Source organism: Kogia breviceps, chromosome 8 (genome assembly GCF_026419965.1).
Source record: "Kogia breviceps isolate mKogBre1 chromosome 8, mKogBre1 haplotype 1, whole genome shotgun sequence".
Taxonomy (NCBI): Eukaryota; Metazoa; Chordata; class Mammalia; order Artiodactyla; family Physeteridae; genus Kogia; species Kogia breviceps.
The window spans coordinates 75,573,195-75,598,908 of NC_081317.1; the positions used below are offsets into that span (position 1 = coordinate 75,573,195).

General features: G+C 40.0%; 1 protein-coding gene across 1 annotated transcript in view; it reads left to right on the plus strand.

The window, feature by feature from the left end:
• Window positions 1-23,360: 23,360 nt before the first annotated feature.
• GDA (guanine deaminase) overlaps window positions 23,361-25,714 on the plus strand; it is a 128,802-nt gene continuing 126,448 nt past the window's right edge. Inside the window, exon 1 of the mRNA XM_059072734.2 lies at window positions 23,361-23,924. Within this exon, the coding sequence (XP_058928717.1) occupies window positions 23,802-23,924 (123 nt within the window). The 5' untranslated portion in view covers window positions 23,361-23,801. The remainder of the gene's footprint in view (window positions 23,925-25,714) is intronic.

Sequence of the window (25,714 nt, forward strand, 5' to 3'; positions counted from 1 at the left end):
AGTGATTACCAGTGGGGAGAGAGAAGTGAGGAGGGGCAAGATAGGACAGAGAGTTAAGAGGTACAAACTACTATGTATAAAATACATAAGCTACAAGAATATATTGTATAGCACAGGGAATATAGCTGATATTTTATAATAACTTTAAATGGAGTATAATCTATAAAAATATTGAATCATTATGTTGTACACCTGCAAATTAATATAGTATTATAAATCAACTATACTTCAATTTTAAAAAATGACAATCAAGAACTTTACACAAGAAGCTGAGACCCACAGAGTTGAAGACATACAAATGGTTAGAGGTAGAAGCAAAATATACACTCGCTTAACTTTCAGTCCAAAGTTGTTTGCATAATTAAGTACAGCTTATTTTTCTTCTATCACCCAGTTGATATGCACCAAATAAGGAATGGAATTTGGGTTTGAGAGAGAGGGAGAGGGGTAAGGGGTAATTTTTTTGAGAATGACACAATGTTAGGGGCCAGGGAACCTAAGTAGAGCCCCAGTGGAAGGTCATAGGGTGCAGAGAGGACCATAATGGACATCTTCAACTCTGCACTTTTTTTAGAACTGGTCAGCGGCTCTCATGCCAGATTTTGGGTAGCTTTATGTTCTGTTACTTCAACTACATTAGTTTTTTAATATACAAAACACTCATCATCAAGTACATGAGGGGAAAACAGAGCTGCGGGAAGATGTTGACACTAAGACCTGGAGATCCTGGTTAATGGATAACTTATGAGAAAGTAGCAAACTCATTTTTTTTTCATTCTATATTTATTGAGTACCTCTGCCCAGATATGCCCTGGGCGTAACCCAGAGGACACAAATATGAATAGCACATGGTCCCTGCCCTCAAGAAGCCACAGTCCAGTGAAGTCTATCACTTAATCAGTTATAGTTACTGCATAATATACCCAATGATCCAAAGCTATATAAGGCATGGTGATAATATAGAGATAGGAGAACATAATTCTATTGGCAGTGGTCAAAGAAGGCTTTCCAGAAAAGGTGACCTATGAACTTGGTTTTGAGTAATGAATAGCCTTAACCATGGCCTTAAGCTGTTACCTCATCCCACCACACCCCTCCTTCATGAACCCTGTGCTACCCACTTTGCCACTCTTAACTGCACCATGGATTTTTCCTTAATTGCAATGCCTTTCCTCTATTACTTAAAAAATAAGAAAGCTTACTTGTCTTTCAAGGCCTATCTCTAGCACCCTCTAAACCAGAGATCAGAAAACTATGGCTTGTGAATCAAATTTGGCCCACTATTTGTTTTGTAAATAAAGTTTTATTGGAACACGGCCATATTCATTCAAGTATCACCTTATAGCTACTTTGGGGTTACAGTAGCAGAATTAAGCAGTTGTTTCAGAGATGGCATGGCCTCCAAAACTATGTATCCTTGAGATAATAGTTATTTAACTTTCATGTTTCAATTTCCTTATGAGTCACATGGCAGTAATTATTAAAGCTGCAGCATGTTTTTATAATGATTAAATGAGCTGTTGTGTATTTGATGGATGCTGTGATGTGGCACCCTTATCCCTCTTCTGAATGAGGATCTATTTCCTCCTTTGTCAAAAGATAGCACTTAGTTGTCAACCTTCTGCTGTTTTGGAAGAAAACTTCACCTCAGGTCATGACTCTTTTCTGGGGCAGCGCCCATCTAATTACTAATTACTCTGGCAAGTATGGACTTACCCCCCCCACCCCCCAACTCAGATCTGTACCAGCACCAGAGGTCCCCATGGACCGTGGAAATTCAGGCTTTTCCTGTGCCCCATCCTGCTACCTTCCTCACTCTTCCATAGGTGTTGATCTCAAGAGCATTCCCTAAACTCCTTCTCAGGGTCTACACCCAATGATCCCTGCCTGTGATAGTAGGTACCAGGATTGGTCTCTAAGCATAGACACTAAGATGGCATTTTGAAGCTGATCACCATCTCCTGGCTGCCAATGTGAGTGCTGTCACTGGTAGGTAGAACATGCATAGCCCAGGCAGCTGTGCAGTTGTTTCACCAGTCATGACCTACTAGTGGAAGGGGATGTGCTGGCTGATGCTGTGTGTCAGGCATTTGAGAAGTGAGAAGGAAATAGTAATCTTAAGGGCAATGGATTGGCTGGCTGTGGTCAAGTTCCACTGATGCCCTGGAAAACGGTAGCAAAAGAGCTGAGATGGATTAATCAGCAATTAAATCCTAATTATGAAGATCAGATGACCTCCCTGGAAACATAAAAAAAAAGGCTCTTATATCATAAATTGAGGATAAGGGGTTCAAATACAAGGACCAAGGCCAGGATTTAATGGTAAGAGTAGCTGAGGCAGGTTTGTTGGGAAAAATGGACCCCTGACACAAGGGATGGGTTTATCTGTGTGGATCCCCCCCACCTGCCAAAAATCTTTAATTTCCAGATTACCCTGAACCCTCTGAGCCTGTACAAATGGCCCACTCTTCCTCTCTGTTAAGGGCTAGATACACACACACACACACACACACCCACACACACACACACACACACACTCACACTCCATGCTTGAAGTTAATCCTCTGTACTCATTCAGGATCTCTGTCATCTCCCCTCCCAATCAGTAGGTCAATAACTAGGATTAAATCACAATATACCTCTGCCAAGGACCTACTGGAACTGCTAAGGGAGGAAAAGGACTATCCCCCTATAGTCTAACTTCAAGACTAGCCACTAGCCAACTGGGGAAGTATGCATGGGACTGGGTTCTGAGTGTGCCCGGCCAAGGTGGGTGGACGATAAACTTAGATATGAGAGTTTGCCAATATGAGAGCATTTGCCCACAGTACAGGATGTAATAATATTCTGGCAAGGACCCAAGAGAAAGGATGTGAACGTGTTGCATGCTGGCTCCCAGAGCATGGAAAAAGCAATGCCACATACTGAGTGAGGTAGAAATGATGGAATTAATGTGCCAGACAGATGGAGAAAGGAAAGAACATGTTTATTACACGTTCTTTACACAATGGAGAAAGGAAAGAACATGTTCAACGGCTCTTCTCCCTTGCCCAATTTGACAGTAAATGACATGTGCAGCAGTCTCAGCCTAGTTTTATTATTGCTATATCATTCTGAAGATGTCCAAATCAGTCAAGAGGATGCAGATTTGTGTCAAGAAGAGTCCTCCAAGAATGTCCCATAGGGACACAGTAGTCCAGACACACTGGGAGATACACAGACTATTGAGGGTTCTGCTGGATCCAAACAGTTATAGTTTCTGGAATCCTCTTACCTCCCAAAACCACATCCTCAACCAGATATCCCTGTATCTGTCCTAGGTGTGCAGATTTGTGGCTCTGGCTTATGGGACCCCATTATGAAGGGCCGCCTTGTATAGTTGTGTCCAGCTATGAGATGGGGCCCATCATTTCCAAGGACAAAGTGTAACAGAGGAAGAAAAGGAGGCAGCTGGGTGCCCTTTGTGTGATTATCAATTTCAGGAGAACTGTTCTTCTCTAATAACAAGAAGTAATTTTTGCTTAGGAAGCAATCTCTGAGCTTTCTCTTTTCTGGTCTCCATCTATATTATTTATTGATTTGCAGGTTCCAGCATGTCAGCTATTTTACACGAATTCTTTTCTATTTTAAAAATCAGTAATGTATATAGTTTAGATACTATTCGGACATCCCTTGTGTATTGTTCTTCGGGAACGTTGAGCTGAGAATGCTTGCTTTTAGATTAGCCAAGTGACCTTAGCACACAAAGAAATTATTACCCATCATTTTTTTTAACATCTTTATTGGAGTATAATTGCTTTACAATGTTGTGTTAGTTTCTGCTGTATAATAAAGTGAATCAGCTATACCTATACCTATATCCTCATATCCCCTCCCTCTTGCGTCTCCCTCCCACCCTCCCTATCCCACCCCTCTAGGTGGTCACAAAGCAGCAAGCTGATCTCCCTGTGCGATGCAGCTGCTTCCCACTCATCCATAAAAGAAACAAAATTAGGTTATTTGTAGTGAGGTGGATGGACCTAGAGTCTGTCATACAGAGTGAAGTAAGTCAGAAAGAGAAAAACAAATACCGTATGCTAACACATATATATGGAATCTAAAAAAAAATACGGTTCTGAAGAACCATCATTTGTTTTTAAACTCCATGGCCTTAACATTGTCCTGATTTTCCATGGGAAGAATACATATTCACACTGGTTGAAGTTTAAGGAGAGTTAAGGAAGCTCCCTTATTTTCTCTTAGACTGACTTCCTAGAAATATTCTCCCCAAATGTGCTTTAAATTCCACTATAATCAACACTGTTGTACAATAATGCTATGAATGGATCCAAAGTAGTCGCTTTGTATAATGCAGTGCTGCTTTAATGCAAGGTTCAAGACATAAGCCCAGGGAGCCTGCTGGAAGGACTGAAGCCAATGCCAAATCCCATTACATTGGAATCTGAGCTATCACAGGACTGTGTTATCATGGTTTCGTTCCATGTTTAGCAAACCGGTCTCTGGTTACTCGTTGAACTCTCCCTGTGTTTCTCATTTACTGCAGAAGAACCATTCGGATTCTCTCTTTACTCTTTGTCTAAAGAGTGGAAATCATTGATATAATGGGGAGCAGGAAGACCATGAAAAAGAGAACATTAGGAGAACAAAGGGAAGGGATTCAGCAAATAGGTATAAACACCAGTTTGGGGCTGAAACAGTTTGCTCAAATAAAAGACCAAGTAGGGTGATGGAAAGAATGTTGAGTTAATTGCCCGAGTTCTGAGGCTCTTAGAGAACCAGTGTTGCAGTCTTGGACATAGCAGTTAATGTTTGTTTATCTCAGTTACTTCATCTGTAAAATGCAATGTACTATGCTTGCCTTGCCCATCTCCCTGGCTGATTGTGAAACCCAAGTTTGTATTTCTGATGACTCTGTGAAACATACTGTGCTCTAGGAAGGCACTTGGTTTTTATTATGGGTTTCTGAGTGTGTATAAATCATGACTCAAAATCTATTGGGAAAGTAGTTGGGTATAAAAGAGTACATAGAATTGAATTAATATTTATGAGACATATCAAGAATAAAGGAGCATCTACTTGACAATTTTGCCTGGTTGCAATCCTGGTGCTGCTATTATAGAGCTGAGGATCTCCCAGTTGACCAGCCTCCATTGGGGGAACTGTGGTTTTGGCGAAGAAGGTGGCTGGTCCAGATCACATCCAGCTATGATATCCAGTAACTTGGGTTTATTGTTGGTTACCTCTCAGTTGAGTGATATTTCTCTGGAAGCACAAGATTCTACAGTTAGGGAAAACAATGTCAGCTAAAAAAGAATTCCTGCTCCATTTGCTTTGTTTTGTTTTTCTGTATCAGTATCCACAATTAGCTATTCATTGGCAAGACTGACCCATTTTTACATCCACTTTTGAATAAATAAACTTTTACCCAAGAAAGAATTAAGGTATGGTACTGGACATCATGGCCTTTTTTTCCTTTGAGTTTTCAAATTTCAGTCAACAAAAGAAATCACATCATCAAATAATAAAAATAAATAATATTGAGCACCTTCTATATTGTAACTGCTGTGCTAAGAATTATATGTATATTATTTCACCAATTCTAATAGTGAAACTGAGAGTAGGTATTTGTGTTTCTGTTTGGAGAAAGCAAGATTTAAGATGAAGCCACACACACGAGATTGCATAGTCGTAAAGGGTAGATCCAGGATTCAGATCCAGCTTTATCTTATTTTGAATCCCAGATCATTAATCACTTTGTTCTCCTATCTTCACCAAAGGGCATCTGCTCTGAGGAAGGTGTGCTGTGTACTGGGGATGGAAGGATGAATAAAGTAATTCTGTCCTCATCAAGTTCCATTTGATGTTTGAATGAGCATTATAAAAGCTATTATTGAGAGGCCCACAAGACTGAAATGATTACCATAATAGTTTTTTATAGAAATAATAAATTTTTACAATTTGAGGGGAAAATATTCCATTTTTAAGCAGTAAAAATGATAGCAGAATGTGTGTTACATCTTGACTTCAGCAAGGCACCAGACAGTTTTTGAGGGAGAATTGTAGAACTATCATGTAAATGACAGTGTAATATGGAGAATTCAGAGCTGATTAAACCCATACATCAAAATGTATTGAATAATACAGTCAAGGTCAAGCTGGAGTGAGGTTCTGGAGGTGAGCCATTGGGCTCTGTCTTTACTCATGACCTACTCATCTCTTTTAACAGTGCCTTAGGTCTCTGATTTGTTTAGCACATAACAAATCTGTGGATGGCATAAGACTTTGAGAAATAATTGACACGTTGAATTAAACAAGGTCATTATCATTAAGGATAATGTAAAGCCTTTGATTTAGGTTCAGGAACTCAACTACATTTGTATAGAATAATACTAATAATGGGCTAGAAAGATTTAAATGTGCAGTATGTCTAAATAACAAAATATGTGTGCTAATGGAGCATGTGTTACCTTAGACTGAAATAATAGAAGTCTTATGTCCAGATCAATGAAGATAAGTTTCAGTGTATTTATTGCTGTACTTTAAAAAAATATTCTGACAGTTCCAGGTGTCTTCCTTGAAATGAGATATTGACCAGATAGAGGCAACAGAGACATTTATTGAGGACGTACTATGTACCAGATTATGTGCTAGATGTCATCCAAATCTCACAACATCTCTGTGAAACACTTTTAAAGAAGACATAACAACTGAACCTCAGAGAGGTTAATAAGTTGTTTGCAGTGAAGCTGAGATTTGATGTCAGATTGATGTAACTCCAAAACTCATAGCCACACCACCACATCAGGCTCCCAGAGGGCTCTAATCTCTGAAGGGAGCAACCTGGGGGTGGGAATGAACGGAGGTAGCTAAGAGTAGAGGAGAAGTGAGGCATCTACTATTTGCTAGACATTTTACATGCATAGTCTCAATTAATATAGTAACTCAACAAAATAGGTATTATCACATACCCATTTTAATATGAGAAAACTGAGGTTCAAATGACTAAATACAACCTAGGCATTTTGAATGTATAGAAGTATTGAACCACTATGTTGTATAACAGGAACCAGCATAGTGTTGTAGGTCAGTTATATCAATACTTCAAAAACAAGCAAACATGCAAACTCATAGAAAAAGAGATCAGATTTGTGATTAACAGAGGCAGGGGGTAAGGGTGGGAATTGGATGAAGGTAGTCAAAAGGTACAAATTTCCAGTTTAAAATAAATAAATACGAGGGATATAATGTACATGATAAATTAACACTGCTGAATGTTATCCATGAAAATTGTTGAGCATAAATCCTAAGAATTCTCACTGCAATGACAAAATACTTTTTTCTTTTTTTTTAAAAAAAATTATTTATTTATTTTTGGCTGCTTTGGTTCTTCGTTGCTACGTGCGGGGTTTCTCTAGTTGCAGCGAGCAGGGGCTGCTCTTCGTTGCAGTGTGCGGACTTCTCATTGTGGTGACTTCGCTTGTTTCGGAGCTCGGGCTCTAAGCACGTGGGCTTCAGTAGTTGTGGCACATGGGCTCAGTAGTTGTGCCTTGTGGGCTCTAGAGCGCAGGCTCAGTAGTTATGGTGCATGGGTTTAGTTGCTCCACGGCATGTGGGATCTTCCCAGACCAGGGCTCAAACCCACGTCCCGGGCTTCCCTGGTGGAGCAGTGGTTGAGAGTCCGACTGCCAATGCAGGGGACACGGGTTCGTGCCCCGGTCCGGGAAGATCCCACATGCTGTGGAGTGGCTGGGCCTGTGAGCCGTGGCCACTGAGCCTGCGCGTCCGGAGCCTGTGCTCCGCAACGGGAGAGGCCACAACAGTGACAGACCCGAGTACCGAAAAACAAAACAAAACAAAACAAAAACCATGTCCCCTGCACTGGCAGGTGGATTCTTCTTCTTCTTCTTTTTTTTTTTTTTTTTAACATCTTTATTGGAGTATAACTGTTTTACAATGGTGTGTTAGTTTCTGCTTTACAACAAAATGAATCAGTTATACATATACATATGTTCCCATATCTCTTCCCTCTTGCATCACCCTCCCTCCCACCCTCGCTATCCCACCCCTCTAGGTGGTCACAAAGCACAGAGGTGATCTCCCTGTGCTATGCGGCAGCTTCCCACTAGCTATCTAATTTACGTTTGGTAGTGTATATATGTCCATGCCACTCTCTCACTTCGTCACAGCTTACCCTTCCCTCTCCCCATATCCTCAAGTCCATGCTCTAGTAGGTCTGTGTTTTATTCCCATCCTACCACTAATCTCTTCATGACATTTTTTTCCCTTAGATTCCATATATATGTGTTAGCATACAGTATTTGTTTTTCTCCTTCTGACTTACTTCACTCTGTATGACAGACTCCAGATCTATCCACCTCATTACAAATAACTCAGTTTCATTTCTTTTTATGGCTGAGTAACATTCCATTGTATATATGTGCCACATCTTCTTTATCCATTCATCTTTTGATGGACACTTAGGTTGCTTCCATGTCCTGGCTATCGTAAATAGAGCTGCAATGAACATTTTGGTACATGAGTCTTTTTGAATTATGGTTTTCTCAGGGTATATGCCCAGTAGTGGGATTGCTGGGTCATATGGTAGTTCTATTTGTAGTTTTTTAAGGAACCTCCATACTATTCTCCATAGTGGCTGTATCAATTTACATTCCCACCAGCAGGGCAAGAGTGTTGCCTTTTCTCCACACCCTCTCCAGCATTTATTGTTTCTAGAGTTTTTGATGATGTCCATTCTGACTGGTGTGAGATATCTCATTGTAGCTTTGATTTGCATTTCTCTACTGATTAATGATGTTGAGCATTCTTTCATGTGTTTGTTGGCAATCTGTATATCTTCTTTGGAGAAATGTCTATTTAGTTCTTCTGCCCATTTTTGGATTGGGTTGTTTGTTTTTTTGTTATTGAGCTGCATGAGTTGCTTATAAATTTTGGAGATTAATCCTTTGTCAGTTGCTTCATTTGCAAATATTTTCTTCCATTCTGAGGGTTGTCTTTTGGTCTTGTTTATGGTATCCTTTGCTGTGCAAAAGCTTTTAAGTTTCATTAGGTCCCATTTGTTTATTTGTGTTTTTATTTCCATTTCTCTAGGAGATGGGTCAAAAAGGATCTTGCTGTGATTTATGTCATATAGAGTGTTCTGCCTATGTTTTCCTCTAAGAGTTTGATAGTGTCTGGCCTTACATTTAGGTCTTTAACCCATTTTGAGTTTATTTTAGTGTGTGGTGTTAGGGAGTGTTCTAATTTCATACTGTTACATGTACCTGTCCAGTTTTCCCAGCACCACTTATTGAAGAGGCTGTCTTTTCTCCACTGTATATCCTTCCCTCCTTTATCAAAGATAAGGTGACCATATGTGTGTGGGTTTATCTCTGGGCTTTCTATCCTGTTCCATTGATCTGTATTTCTGTTTTTCTGCCAGTACCATACTGTCTTGATTACTATAGCCTTGTAGTATAGTCTGAAGTCAGGGAGCCTGATTCCTCCAGCTCCATTTTTCGTTCTCAACATTGCTTTGGCTATTCAGGGTCTTTTGTGTTTCTATACAAATTGTGAAATTTTTTGTCCTAGTTCTGTAAAAAATGCCAGTGGTAATTTGATAGGGATTGCATTGAATCTGTAGATTGCTTTGGGTAGTAGACTCATTTTCACAATGTTGATTCTTCCAATCGAAGAACATGGTATATTTCTCCATTTGTTTGTATCATCTTTAATTTCTTTCATCAGTGTCTTATAGTTTTCTGCATACAAGTCTTTTGTCTCCTTAGGTAGGTTTATTCCTAGATATATTATTCTTTTTGTTGAAATGGTAAATGGGAGTGCTTTCTTAATTTCACTTTCAGATTTTTCATCATTAGTGTATAAGAATGCCAGAGACTTCTGTGCATTAATTTTGTATCCTGCTACTTTACCAAATTCATTGATTAGCTCTAATAGTTTTCTGGTAGCATCCTTAGGATTCTCTATGTATAGTATCATGTCATCTGCAAACAGTGACAGCTTTACTTCTTCTTTTCCTATTTGGATTCCTTTTATTTCTTTTTTTTCTCTGATTGCTGTGGCTAGAACTTCCAAAACTAGGTTGAATAAGAGTGGTGAGAGTGGGCAACCTTGTCTTGTTCCTGATCTTAGTGGAAATGGTTTCAGTTTTTCACCGTTGAGAACAATGCTGGCTGTGGGTTTGTCACATATGGCCTTTATTATGTTGAGTAAAGTTCCCTCTATGCCTACTTCCTGCAGGGTTTTTTATCATAAATGGGTGTTGAATTTTGTCAAAAGCTTTCTCTGCATCCATTGAGATGATCATATGGTTTTTCTTCTTCAGTTTGTTGATATGGTGTATCACATTGATTGATTTGCGTATATTGAGGAATACTTGCATTCCTGAAATAAACCTCACCTGGTCATGGTGTATGATCCTTTTAATATGCTGTTGGATTCTGTTTGCTAGTATTTTGTTGCGGATTTTCACCTCTCTGTTCATCAGTGATATTGGCCTGTAGTTTTCTTTCTTTGTGACGTCTTTGTCTGGTTTTGGTATCAGGGTGATGGTGGCCTCATAGAATGAGTTTGGGAGTGTTCCTCCCTCTGCTATCTTTTGGAAGAATTTGAGAAGGATAGGTGTTAGCTCTTCTCTAAATGTTTGATAGAAGTCGCCTGTGAAGCCATCTGGTCCTGGGCTTTTGTTTCTTGGAAGATTTTTAATCACAGTTTCAATTTCAGTGCTTGTGATTGGTCTGTTCATATTTTCTATTTCTTCCTGGTTCAGTCTCGGCAGCTTGTGCATTTCTAAGAATTTGTCCATTTATTTCAGGTTGTCCATTTTATTGGCATAGAGTTGCTTGTAGTAATCTCTAATAATCTTTTGTATTTCTGCAGTGTCAATTGTTACATCTCCGTTTTCATTTCCAATTCTATGATTTGAGTCTTCACCCTTTTTTTCTTGATGAGTCTGGCTAATGGTTTATCAATTTTATTTATCTTCTCAAAGAACCAGATTTTAGTAAAATACTTTTTTCTCTTTAATTTTGTATCTGTATGAAATAATGGATGTTCACTAAACTTATTGTGGTAATCATTTCATGATGTATGTAAGTCAAATTATGTTGTACACCTTAAACTTATACAGTGTTGTATGTCAGTTATATCAAAATAAAACTGGAAGAAAAAAATAACTTACCTAAGGTCACCTAATAAATAAGTGGTAGAGTCAGGATCAGGCTACTCATCTGTTCGATTCTGTGACCATGGTTTGCCGTTAGTTCCCCACTTTCAGATATAACACATGGTACCCATATTGATTTTGCCCAGTCTGTAAATCTGTGTTGGAATTAACTTTTTAGGAAAAATATCTCAATTTTTTTTTTTTTTTGGTAAAAATCTCAATTTTTAAAACTTAAATTCAACTATTTAAAAAAATATTTATTTATTTATTTACTTTTGGCTGCGTTGGGTCTTCATTGCTGCACACGGGCTTTCTCTAGTTGTGGCGAGTGGGGGCTACTCTTCGCTGCGGTGCGCAGGCTTCTCATTGCGGTGGCTTCTCGTTGCAGAGCACGGGCTCTAGGTGCGTGGGCTTCAGTAGTTGTGGCACACGGGCTTCAGTAGTAATTGCTCCACAGCATGTGGGATCTTCCCAGACCAGGGCTCGAACCCGTATCCCCTGCATTGGCGGGCAGATTCTTAACCACTGTGCCACCAGGGAAGTCCCTAAACTCAACGATTTAACTGGAAAATTGTATACAGAACCATAAAAGAGAAGACAGTTATGCCAAATCTATAAAAGAGAAACTATCACCCCTTTGCTATAAACAAGAAGAGACCATGAACATAAGAATGTTATAAACAAAAGGATGTTGGATACTAGCTAGATATTGTTGCCTGCAGAAGGTTCTAACTCTGAGGTCCCCTTTCTCTTTATTAGAAAGCGAAATTTGCATGGTTACTAAGCCGTTTAGAACCCTGACTTGTAAAGAACTGAAGAATTCAAACAGAAGTAATTTCCTCACAATAATTATATGTAATTCAATGCTGTTTAATGCAATGTGTGTGAGATAGCTGAAATCATCTCCTGAACCATGTGAAGACATCTCAGCTTTCACCAGTTGCTCACATCCAATATTTTTGAATATACTCTTTACCATTCTTTTTAATTGCTTTGAAGAATAGTAGGATGATGAATCTGGTAGGTGGAAAAATGGCTTAGGACAATCACCACTATTTCAAATTCTGGAGGGCTGACATGTGGGAGATAGTACTTATTTCTTATTTTATCCTCAAGAAAGTCAAACAAGGACAAATTGTGTGACTTTTTGAAATACAACTTTCAGTTCAGTGTAATATACAATATGAACATTAAAACTAACAAAATAAATGGCTGTTGCTCAAAGAACTGTGTTCTTTGCTCATGAAAATTGATAGTGGACCATCTTCCAAGACTGATATAAAAGAAATGATTCTATTGTTTGGGGGATTGAAGTCAAACTAAAGATCATTTAGAACTTTAAGATCATTTTCAACTCCATCATTCTCTGTGATTCCATGATGCTGCTAGTCGCTCAAAGATCACTGGACATTTAAGATCCTATAGCTGATGATCTTACCTAGACAAAGATTTTTCAACCTCAGCACTACTGACATTTTTTGAGTAGAAAATTCTTCATCCTCTGCCTTGTAGGATGTTTATCAGCATTTTTGGCCTCAACCCATTAGATACTAGTAACACCCCCCCAGTTGTGGCAACCAAAAATGTCTCCAGGCATTACCAAATTTCCCCTAGGGAGCAGACCACTCTTGGTTGAGGATCACTGTTCGAGACCCACTTCTCTCTGTGCATATTTGCTCTTCTGAGATAGTAATCAGTAAGAAGTTTCTTAAATATTTATATCTTGTACATACCTTTACCATTGCACTTAATGCATTTAACAAACATCTACAACATGCCAGATGCTGTGTTAAGCACTGTGGCTACAGTGGTAAAGGAGACAGAGCTAGTCCACACAGAGCTCTGTGGTGGGTGGATGGGATTGCAGGGGTTGAGGGGAGAAGAGACAGACCTGTATATGGTTTATCACAGTTAACCTGTGTTCCTGTCTGTTTCCACCATTATCTTGGGAGCTTCCTAAGGGTGAGAACCACGTCTTTGAAATCTTTGGGTTCCCAGGGCCTAGCTGAATGCCTGGAATATAGTAGGTGATCAACAAACATTTGCTGACTAAATGAATGAGAGAGTAGAAGATTGGGTAAGGGCAGGAAATGGTAACCTACCCAGCACATTAAACCACCACCACAATAATCAACCATGTTTAGTTGATTGGGGAAGGAGGAAGATTTATATAGTTTTTGTTAGGTCTTGTGGAAGATTTATATAATTGCATCTTTCCATAGTTTCATTTTTTTTTAATCATAGAATTTTACTAAAAGCCAGGAATAGAGAAATCTCAGAATGAGGGAAGTGTACTTATAGGGGTATGGGTAGTGGGGAGGGAGGGGAACTTTGGCTCAGAGGATTTCCATACTTCCATCGTATGTTGTTTTTATGAACATTGTCCCTTATCCTAACACATCTAGGAATATAAAAGAAAGATGAAACAGGCATGACTGGCCACCCATCTTTCTAGCACTTTACCTTAAGGTTGACAAGTAAAAATTTGACCCAGAGATATGATCAAAGCAGTACTTTTTGTTGTGGCTCATTTGAATTAGGCATTTTGGTGTATTTTGTCTAAGTGCAAATTTACTGAATTTCATTACCAATTTCAAGATGGCATGAGGGATAAGTAAGGATTGGGAAGATTAATGATCAAATTGACATTGCAATGCTATATGGTTTTTTTTTGTGGTACGCGGGCCTCTCACTGTTGTGGCCTCTCCCGTTGCATAGCACAGGCTCCGGACGCGCAGGCCCAGCGGCCATGGCTCAGGGGCCCTGCCACTCCGAGGCATGTGGGATCCTCCCGGACCGTACCCTGCATCGGCAGGTGGACTCTCAACCACGGAGCCACCAGGGAAGCCCGATGCTATATGTTTTAAGTCATTAAACTATCATCTCTCCATTGAAATAACCACATCAATATGTTCCGTATCTGGAAATGACATAATTTACATAAAGTAAGTACATGGCAAATAGAGAAATTCCTTATGGCACCAAAAATGTTAAATATCTTTCTTCTAAGTCATAATGGCTGAATCTCTGACCCAGATATATGTATTTATGTCCTTCTAAGGGAAGAGCAGTCTGTAAATAAAAATTAAAAGAGTAGTTCACTCTGCACTTTATTTTTTAAAAGGTCCCTTACACTTGTGATTCTTAGTGTGAGGACAGGACCTATTTCACACTTATTTTTATATCCCACACAACACACAGCACATTGTCTTACTCATAGGAGGCACAAAACAAAGTTTATTGAAGGAAAAAAGAAAGCATGTTGCAATATAATTATTTCATGTACATCATGGATTCTGTCATACTTTACCAATATTTATACTTGTTATATAGTTGACCCTTGAACAATATGGGTTTGAACTGCTCAGGTCCACTTACTGTGTATGTATTTTTTTTCAATAAATATATTGGAAAATTTTAATGGAGATTTGAGACAATTTGATAAACTCTCAGATGAACCATGTAGCCTAGAAATATCAAAGAAATTAAGAAAAAGTTAAGTATGTGAAGAATGCATAAAATATATGTAGATATTAGTTGATCCTTACATATGTGTTAAGGTGAGTCATATTTAATATAAAACTAATAATGTGTTAGTTTTCTTACTGTTTCATAACTTTGCTTTCAGAGAATTACATTACTGTTCACTATGCCTCCCTCTTTCATAATTGGTAAAACTGCATATGAGTCTGTCATCACAGGTAAGTGAGTTTTTAAAAAATGAAGTTTCCAATACTGTATTATGAATATGATTGTAATACTGTATGCCATAAAAATTTTATAATGATTCATTCATTAGTGTATAGGGTAGGCTATACAATCGATATGTGAAGCAATTGTATTGATTACACTAGGCTACCATATTGCTGCTGCTTTATTATCAGTGCATGAATCGTTACACCTGTAAATAAATATGAATTTCTTTTTCATGTTATCTTTTCATTTTTGATGTCTAGTGTTAATAATAACCTCTACAGTATTTTATATCATATAAGACAACTTTGATATAGATACTGACAGATGATTCATCTTGTAAACAGACGATTCAAACTTACTGTAACGATAAATACAGTACCATACTGTAAATGTATTTTTGCTTACTTACGGTTTGCTTAATAACATTTTCTTTTCTCAAGCTTACTCTATTGTAGGAATACAGTATATAACACATATAACATACCAAATACGTGTTAACTGTTTATGTTATCAGTAAGGCTTCTGGTCAACAGTAGGCTATTAGTAGTTAACTTTTGGGGGAGTCAGAAGTCAAACACAGATTTTTAACTGTTTGGGGTCTGCACCCCTAACCCCCAAGTTGTTCAAGGCATCACATCTCACATTGCCCTCTACGGTGATTGTTGTGGGACTGGACATTGGTCCAATTGGGGCAAACAAGGCAAAGAGCTGTCTGTTGTTGTTTTCCTGGAAATTTGGAGGAAGGTTGTTTGGTGCTTCCCTCAGTTGAATTTAAGAGAGTATGACATCTAGAGCTGTTGCTGCCATGTTGTAGCCATAAGGAGAGAGATGCTAGAGAATTAAGTCTTTGTGAAGGAGGGATGGAGGAGGGTGGAGGGAGGGGGAGGGAGGGAGAGAGGAGAGAAACAACCAGGTGCTGTAGACATTGATGGAACCTGCAACCAAGCTATGCCAGAAGCCAGTGAGATTATGTTTTTGGTTTTGTGAGACAGTATATTCTCCTTTGGCTTAAAAAGTTTGAACTGATTTTCTGCCACTTTCAACTCATAGTCTTTACTTACACATGCCCTAAACTCAAATTACATTTTCTTCATTTCACAGCATATTATAGTATTATACACACTATGGCAATTTTAATGCTGCAGGGGGGAGATGAGGGAGTCTGAATCGGGGGTTTAGGGTATATAATGTAACATTAATTCATCTAATATTTACTGAGTCCCTATTATATTCCATTGCACAAAGAATTCTGAAAAACAAACCAAACTTATAAAAGCAATTAGAAAAATTGCTTTTCTTAGATGTTTTTATCCTCCGATTAGGGCTAGATTTTTGTTATAAATATAATCAATGGTTTTGCATTTCATAAGGAAGAGTCTTGTGTAAATGGTAGGTTCCTTCATTTATATGTAATATTAAAAATGATCCCTTTAGAAATATGCAGAGAGGAATTTTTGACATTTATAGTTTCCCAAATAAATTTAATTTTATGCATTCAAATAATACTTTAAGAATTCCTCAGAACTCTTTTTTTCCCCTTAAAAACATCATTATTTTATCATTTAATTTGAGTTTCAGTTAGCCTTTAATTTCCATATCTGAAGGGGCTCTAATTGTGTAGCTTTTCTAAGGATGGTAATACTTGGCTTTCTGCTGGGGTAGAGTCCAACCTTGACATGGCTTCTAGAAGCATGGACTCTATAGGCATGCAATAGCTGTTATAGTATATTGACTATCATGTCATTAGCTGGCGCCAGCATTTTCCCAACTTTGGAACCATGATTGCTCAAGCCACTTGAGTTGTGAATTGATATCCTTGAGGAAAACCAACCTTTCTCTGTGATCTCAAGAATTAACACCTAAGTAGTATTCACTTAATCCTCTAGGTCTCAGTCATTGATGTGGCATGATGGATATGTGTAAAATATACTCTTTTAGTTCAAGGCAGAAAATTAACAACTAATTCCCCAAAATGTGTGCAATCAGGTCAATGATTCCCTACCCTAGTTTGGTTTTTATCAACCTAGAGTCCCAGGATACTAAGGAAGATTATTCAACAAATTAAAAAACATATTCCTTAAGCTATTTCTAACATTTTCACAAAGCCTAACAGAATTTGTCCAACTTGAGATAGATTGCATGGGCTACATGAAATGTTAGATCTGCTTTTGTTTTGAATTATGTTAACTCAACATACTGATACTAGACAGTTCATGTTGATCAGCAAAATTTGATTGGTAGTTAATTTGGTCTTTAATGAAAAATAGGGAAATAATTTATTCAACAAAAATTTATATCAAGCATCTATTTTATCTTCTTGATGGATAAAATGTTTTAAAACTTAAGATCTTAGCAGTCCTTGAGAGTAAAGAAGTATGGAGCCAGTGATAGTATGTGACCTTCCATCTTATAGATGGAGAAACCAAGCCAAAGAGGTGGAGTGACTTTCCCAAGGCACCACTGGCTGGTGGCTAAGCTGGAACAGGAGTCTATAGATATTGATTCTATCTGGTGCTTATCCTTTGATATTAAACATAGGAAAATATCTATGTTAGGGCAGAAATGTAGAGAAAGTAACATCAGGTCAATAGTATTTGCTTTGAGCTTGCTGTCATGACACGGAAAGTGGCCTAAGGTAATCTCTGCTAAGGTGCTATGTTATTCTAAGGAACAGCAGTATGAGCAGGTGGAGACAGCTACTTACATGGTACTGAAAGCTCTCCAGCCAGGAAAAATATCTTCCTGCACCAGCCTGGCATAAAACCTAATTCAAGTTGAAACACAATCCTCTTGTTTTGAAGTTTTCCTTTCTTCATTAAAATTCAAGTGAAATATATGCCTTTTTCCAAATTTCTCCAAATTTAATCGCTGCTCTACAAAGTAGAGGTAGCTTCTCTCTAGCTTAGTTTTCCTTTCTACAAACTTCTAGGCTGTCTATTTTTTGTCTTTTCTATACTTGAACTTTCCTAAGAAAATCTCAAGGGTCTAATGGCGATGATATATCTGGGTAGTGAGATATGAGTATTTTTTTAAAATAGTCAAATCTTGCAAAATGAACATATATCAGTTTTACAAAAGTAATAAAATAGCTACTTAAAAATACAGACTTCTTTAAAACAAATAATGTTAAAGAAATCACATAACCTCTGCATTGTTATCAACATGTGTCACTTCAAGCCTTAGTCTTAAGTGCGTTTTATTATATTAATATAATTTACAGTTTTATATGTAGTATATATGATAATATGCTATTTGCCAGTCATGCTAGGGAAATGTTATAATAACACTATGAAAACTAATCCTACTCCTAGAGGTGATGGAGAGAAAGAAGATTAGTATAAATTGCATATGGACAAGATAATATCTGTTTCATACACTGTTACATCCACAGAGCCTGGCAGAGTGCCTATCATAATATAGATTTCCAATAAATATTGGCTGAATGAACAAACAGAAGAAAATGTATAGGGACTAGTACCATATTCTCATAAAAATCGGCTCAGTGAGGTTTGAGCCATTTCTCTGTTGCCAGTAAATGCAGAAGTGAGATATTCACAGACATAACTACTGCTACACAGATAATTTTCGGGAGCCAAGGGTGCTCCTTTGATGGGTGTGCAATCCTGTGTTCCCACTTAAGAAGTGGAAAAATCAAGATCATAATGATTTGCCATCTATCAAGGCTTCCTACTGAGGAGCACACAGTTTTAAAAGAAATCCATTTATCCCATCTCAGATTTTTGGTGTGTGTGTTTTTTTCCCTAAAGCATAACGAGCTTGTCAGAGTTTCCATGGTGAATGTGGGGCACCATGGAAACTGATAGATTTAGCTACACGGAAAGAATAAATAAAATAGGCAGGCATTTATTTCACTATGCAATGACAACTTCTCTGCCAGATAGGAGAGGAAAGTGGCTTCTCATTTAACCTGCCTGACCTTCACTCTCCATGCCTCTTGAAAGTATGAGTTATTATCACTGGATCATTTTACTGACTTATGTTGATTGGATTGTTCTTCCCCTCGAGGTCCATTAGTCTTACTTTGGTTTTTCTTCAGGGTAGATCTGTATGTCACTGGCAACTGTTGAGAAACCATGTACAATGTGAAAGTTGTAGATGACAACCCACAATGTGGTGACCAAATGAGTCATGGCAAAATTGATGGAAATTCTTCACAGTCTACTGTGATGAGACAATGAGTGAGAGTATCTGGAGTTAAAACCCAGGTCTCTCCTATACTAATTGGATAGGCAGGCCAACTGCCCCGAACCTCAGTTTCCCCATCTCTGAAATGGTTAAAATACATCCTCTTCCTACTTTATAGGGTTGTTGTGAGGTTCAAAATGAGAGAGTAAAAGAGAAAGTTTTTTAAACAGTCAAGGGCTTCCCTGGTGGTGCAGTGGTTGAGAATCCGCCTGCCGATGCAGGGGACACGGGTTCGTGCCCCGGTCCAGGAAGATCCCACATGCTGCAGAGCGGCTGGGCCCGTGAGCCATGGCCGCTGAGCCTGCGCGTCCGGAGCCTGTGCTCCGCAACAGGAGAGGCCACAACGGTGAGAGGCCCGCGTACCAAAAAAAAAAAAAAAAAAAAAAAAAAAAAAAAAAAAAAAAAAAACAGTCAAGTTCTATCTAGCAGGAGAGATTGACCAGCTGCAGGTATAGTTACACTGATAAGGTGATCTGGTCATGCTATGGTCCTGTTCCTTGCTTCACACAATTAGAGGTTCAGTTTCTACTGGTCCCATCCAGTTGTTGTTGAGTTTGAGATCACTTGGCTCCATCTGAAGAAGGGAAAAATGTGATCTTAAGAAATGAAGCTTTTCAACTTTTCTGTACGTTTGAAAATTTTCACAATAAAATGTTAGAAAACTAAATAAATGAAATAAAACTCTTCCTTAAATTCTAGTCCCAGTGAATTGCTCACCATTAGCACACATCCGCTATTCTCTTCTTTTTTATCACTAAAATATAGACAATGAGTCATCTCTTGAAATCCAGCATTTATATGTTTATTGAGCAGCTCCTACTGGTCAGACGCTGTGTTAAGGGGGTACAGAGAAAGAAGGGAAGGAAGAAAACATGGTCCTTAAGGAAACAGCAAGCTTCTCAGGGAGACAGACTGATAAGGAATACTTATAGCAACCCTACAAACTCAGAGGAGGAGCACTTAACACCTGAGAGAGAGAGAGGAGGTATAAAGATTTCCTGGAGGTGGGTGGGAGTGCACAATTAAGACGAGGGATTTAGCCAGGGGAGAGTGGGCAGTAAAATGAGGCAGGCGCAGTATAAAGTGGTATAAGGGCGCTGCAGGCAGAGAGATCGTGAGCAGAGCAGATGCACGGTATGTGGGATACTGGAAGAAGAGCCTGAAGAAGCAGCCAGGGCTTCAGGGAGCGTCCATGAGAAGGAGAGTCTCTTTTCTTCGGGAGGAAGTGATACATAGGGGTAGGACACTGAAAGTGCATACCACTGTTGGATTTCCTTTAGAGAAATTGAGTTGGGGAGGGTTGAAAGGAGCCCTTATTGGCAGGGAACAGTGATCCTAGAAAATAGCAGTGAAATGCACATTGAATAATAATCTCTATGGCTCTTTCAGTTCTAATATTGCATGAATTTAAAATGGGCTACAGAAAGAGCTGATGAATACGAACAGGTATTTCCTTGAGACTTCGGAGGCACAATAAGCACCACTTGTCACATACTTTGCCCTGGTCAGAATAATTTTACTAAACCAGAGGCTGGCTTGCGGTGTTCTTGAGCTGTGTTTCAAAGGTAAATATAAAAGCTCTGCACTCGTTTCTTCCTCCAAACCTCAGTAGCCTCCAGAACGTTTCCCTAGAGGTAACAGGATGGGAGTCAAAATTGCAGGTGGACTAGGAATTTAAAGGAGTCTTCACCCCTGAGGGTGGAGAACAGGTGAGAATAGTTGGGAAGCCAAGATTTCTTGACGTGTGGTTGAGCTGAGGGTACTGGATCCTGAGCGAGGTGCCTATACCTTGGCTGGGAATGGAAGTGAAATTGTGCCCTGCTTGGAAGAGCTAACACTTACCTGAGAAGTGCTAATGCCATGTCACCTGGAGGCCCATGGCCATATCTTCTGTTTAAGAAGATCAGCTTTATTCAAAGCTACACAATGATTAGTCATTCCATAAGGCCACATGAAACAATGTCAATAAACATCAAAACACAATTCCCCAGCAATTCCACTACCTCAACAGAATGACTGCCATTGTTGGGTACACTTTTAAAATTCTAGCTATTATGCCCTAGGCTTTTCCTGATTTTAACCATAGCATAAATGCCATTAAAAAAAACAAAAAAACTTGACATTTTATTATACGTAATTCCTACAAGGTTACATATATCCTGTATTGTTTTCAATAACTGCATAATATTCTACTAAGTAAATAGATTCTAATTCACTAAACTAGACTCAATTGTTGGACATTTAGGTGGCTTTCATTAAAAAATATATTAGCTGTATTTATATTAGGAAACCAATACATCTTTTAGAAATATTTAATTGATTTCTCTTTTACAGTAACAGCCAGACATTTTCTTCACTTTTCTTTCTGAGGTTTGTGTGTATACAAGCCTAGATCAAGAGGATGTTTTCAGTGTTCTGTCTCTTGCGACTGCAAGCAGGGAGTGTGGTCTGCATAATCAGAAGTAAGCGACAGGGAGAAAAGAGCTGATGTCTCCCAGAGGCAAGTGCAAAGCTCTCAGCTTCCTAATCTCAGGGTTTCCTAATCTGAGTTCTTGGCAGGTGATCAGCCAGCTTGGTGTGCCTGGGACTGAGGAGTTTCCTGCATTGTGAGACTTTCAGTGTTACAGCAGGGAAAGTCCCCATGAGTTGGTCACCCTGCACCTCGGTAAGGGGGAGGTGAAGGAACTGAGAATGGAAAGAATCATTTATATAAGCTACCCCTGCATCATAAAAGCAGCAATTCAGAGAAAGCTTGCTCATGCACGGCAATGTGAAACCCTTATGCTTTATGTAGGAGCCAAAATAGATATTTATCTCAGGTTACTGCTCTGCTTCCAGAAAGACTATTCATTCATTCATTCATTCATTCATTCATTCAATATGTATGAAACACCAGGCAGTGTTCTAGGTATAAGGCTCCTGTTCTTGTGGTGCTTCTATTACCCTGTGTGTGTGTGTGTGTGTGTGTGTGTGTGTGGTGTATACTGTGGGAAGGGAAGCAGAAATAAATGAAAAAGCATAAAGTAAATGAGAATGGATATGATAAATGCAATAGCAGAAACAAAATAGTCTAATGTGATAGAAGCTGCCAGGGATGTGGACGTGCTATTACCTTGGTGTTGGAGGGAGGTTACTCCGAAGAGCTGACACTTGAGGCAAACCAGTGATGAGAAGAGCCAGTCATGTGAGTATCCACAGGAGGCATTAGGGCAGAAGGGGCAGCCTGCGCAAAGGCCCTGAGTGGAAATCAGTTATTCTTCCTGCAGGAACTTAGTAAAGTTCTTTGTGCACATACTGTAGGGAAGGAATGCTGACCTAGAATCAATCTTAGCAACCACCCAGTCCAAGTTCCATTTTCACAAACAAGGATAAGGATGCTGAGTCCCACCTGCATTGACCATTAGTCTCTCTTTTTTTAAAAAAATAGATTTTATTTATTTATTTATTTATTGGCTGCATTGAGTCTTCCATTGCTGTGCACAAGCTTTCTCTAGTCGCGGCGAGCGGGGGCTACTCTTTGTTGCGGTGTGAGGGCTTCCCATTTTGGTGGCTTCTCTTGTTGTGGAGCACAGGCTCTAGGCATGCAGGCTTCAGTAGTTGTGGCACACAGGCTTCAGTAGTTGTGGCTCGTGGGCTCTAGAGCGCAGTAGTTGTGGCACACGGGCTTAGTTGCTCCGTGGCATGTGGGATCTTCCCAGACCAGGGCTCGAACCCGTGGTCCCCTTCATTGGCAGGCGGATTCTTAACCACCGCACCACCAGGGAAGCCCCGACCATAGTCTCTTGATTCCTAATCCAGGACTCTTTCCACCAAGCCATGCCACACTGCCATTTCTAGCTACTTGGCTTGAGTACTTAATTTTCTCCCCCTGTACAACAGGAAGTAAATCAAAGAGATTCATTTATTTTAGGTATGAGGAAAACTGGAATTGGAGTTGTTTATTGGTGGACACAAGGGCCAAAACATTGGCCTCAGGTGAAGAGAGGAACTTTGGGGTCGAGATTAGCCTCCACTGCTGGGGCCCCCATAATTCTGTAAGACATGTTTTCAGAACATCAGGTTAGGACAAATTCTGCAGCCCACAGAAAATGAAAATGAAACTGGTTGGTAAAGTAGGCAGCCCTAACAGACCTGTCACCCTGGCACTGAACTTGTGCCCGTTCAGACCTTGTGGCACTACAGGTTGGAAAGGTCCAGGGTTTGGCCACAAATAGTCCTAAGAGTTTAAAGGGCAGAAAAAGCAGATAGATACAACTCTGGGTGTGCCAACTAAAGGAAGGTGGAGGAAGTTGGGGCCCGCGGCAAAAGCAAATTTAATGACCAGTTAAAGGTACAGGGATGGAATCCTGAATCCTCCAGCTCCTTCCTTCATCTCCCGCCCCCTGGGTGGGTGACAACAACCAAGGGTTAAAAGAACCGCAGCGTGAACGGTGATTTTGGAAACTCAAAGAGTTAACGTATCAAAAACTAAAGCAGGGGAGGAGAGACTGGAGCCAACTCACGGGAGAAAAAATCCTATTGGCATCGAGGAGGCAGGGAGCCAGCCCCTGGGCGCGGTCTGCAGGGGGCAGACGATAGCACGGGGAAGCGGGGGCAGGACGAGGCCGGCACTGGTGCGGGCTCGGCAGCTGCCCGAAGCCGCTGGGAGTCCTCCTCGCGCCTCCGCCCGGTGCGCCCTCCTTGGGCCGCGGACTCCGCACTGCGCTCCACCGCTGACATGTGTGCCGCCCGGATGCCACCCCTGGCGCACATCTTCCGAGGGACGTTCGTCCACTCCACCTGGACCTGCCCCATGGAGGTGCTGCGGGATCACCTCCTTGGTGTGAGCGACAGCGGCAAAGTAAGCGGGTGCGGGGTCTGGCGCACCCTGACGGGCGGGCGGACAGGTGGAAGGAAGCTCGCCGCGTGAGCCGCGGAGCCCGGAGTTAGCTCCGTGTGGAGCGGGAGCCGCAGCGCTGGAGTTGAACTTGAGCGTTTTGGCTTTGGGAGAGCGCCGGGAGAGCCCTGGCACTGGGTTCGTGGGCTGGACTGGGAGTAAAGTGTTCCCAGGTGCTGGGAGCCGTGGAGTACGCACACCCACGATTGGTTCGACAGCCGTGCAGGCTGTGGTGGCAGGGAGCGAGGCTGTGCCCTGCCAAATCTTAAGAGATCATTAATAAACTAGCACCGCACTTCATTCATTTTTGTATCTCAGGCGCCTGACACAGTGCCTGGCACCGCCTAGGCGCTCCGTAAATTTGATTGAATTTATTGTGAAAGAAATAACAGAAGGGTCATTTGATCAGTGTTGTTGAGCCCTTTCAGTGCATTGGAATAAGTAAAGAACTGATTTCATTCACCTGACCTTTCAGCAAACAATATATGAATGATTCAGACTAGACAACTTGTAATACTAGAAAGGTTAGTCTGAGATAAATTACCTACCCAACCCCACTCCCCAGCCATTTGCATCAAAGCAGGCAGTTCCATTTTAAGGTTCAAAATGTCTTCTATGAGAGTATCTTTCACACTTACGTTTCCAAAATCAGGATTTCTGCAAACGACATAGGTAACTTGACTGTTCCATACACACCAGTGGTAACTGTATTGGCAGTGGCCTGGCCAGTTTCAGTGAAAGCCATTCCATTTTTAGGAGAAAAATTAAAGATAAAGATGGGTTATTTTTGAGCTTTCCCCCAACTACCGGTTTGGTTAGCATAAGTACACATATTTGGAACTTGTCAGCTTGAAGATACTATTCCTGACTAAAGATGATTCCGAGTCAGTGACAGTTTTGAATCGTGACTCTTACATTTGGGGATAACTAAACCCTGTTTACTTTTGGTGCTTAAAAATCTATACTCCCTGTGTATATTCAGGGAGCCTGCTGTTGTTTCCAAGGTGATGAAACTCTCAGAGCTCTCCCAAATGGGGAGACTCCAATAAACCCTGAGACTGATGAATTGCTGCCTTGAGTACTTGATCCTCAAGTTTCAGGGACACCTTAGGCTTGGGACAAGTCCCAAGAAGCAGAGGAAGAGAGACTGCTAAACCAGAGAAAGATTAGAGGTATTTGCTTAATCACAAGGAATTGTTCAACAATTAGGTTTCTTTTTACAATTTACATTTTCATTTCCAAAATTTGAGTTGGTAGGATAGCAGTTGAGAGAATTGACTAGGGGACTGGCTTTAACCAGTGGAGAGGAGGAAGAAAAGGAAGTAATTTATCTAAAAATTTACCTTTTCTGGGGGTTGTATAGAAGAAGAATAAAAGAGTGTCCTGAACATGAAATTAGTAGTTGAGTCAGGGAGTCTGTTCATAACTAAGGAGCATATTGAAGTTATAAATTTAGAAAAATGCCATTCCCCCACAAGATAAAATTAACTAGGAATTGGATACAAAGGTGAGTTAATCAACTGGATTAGATTTACAGTATACAATATCCTAATCAGTGAGATGATGACTGTTTTATCACTCTCTTCCTAAGTGCAAGGCAGTTGATTCCTGACTGTGTGTAAAGGGTGAACATGTCATATGTATTTTAAGACTTGATTTCTTTCATTTTGAAAATGGGACTGCCTCACCTTTAGAGTTGTTGGGATAAATATATTATTCATTTAAAAATTTTCAAGGTTCTTACAGAAAATTAT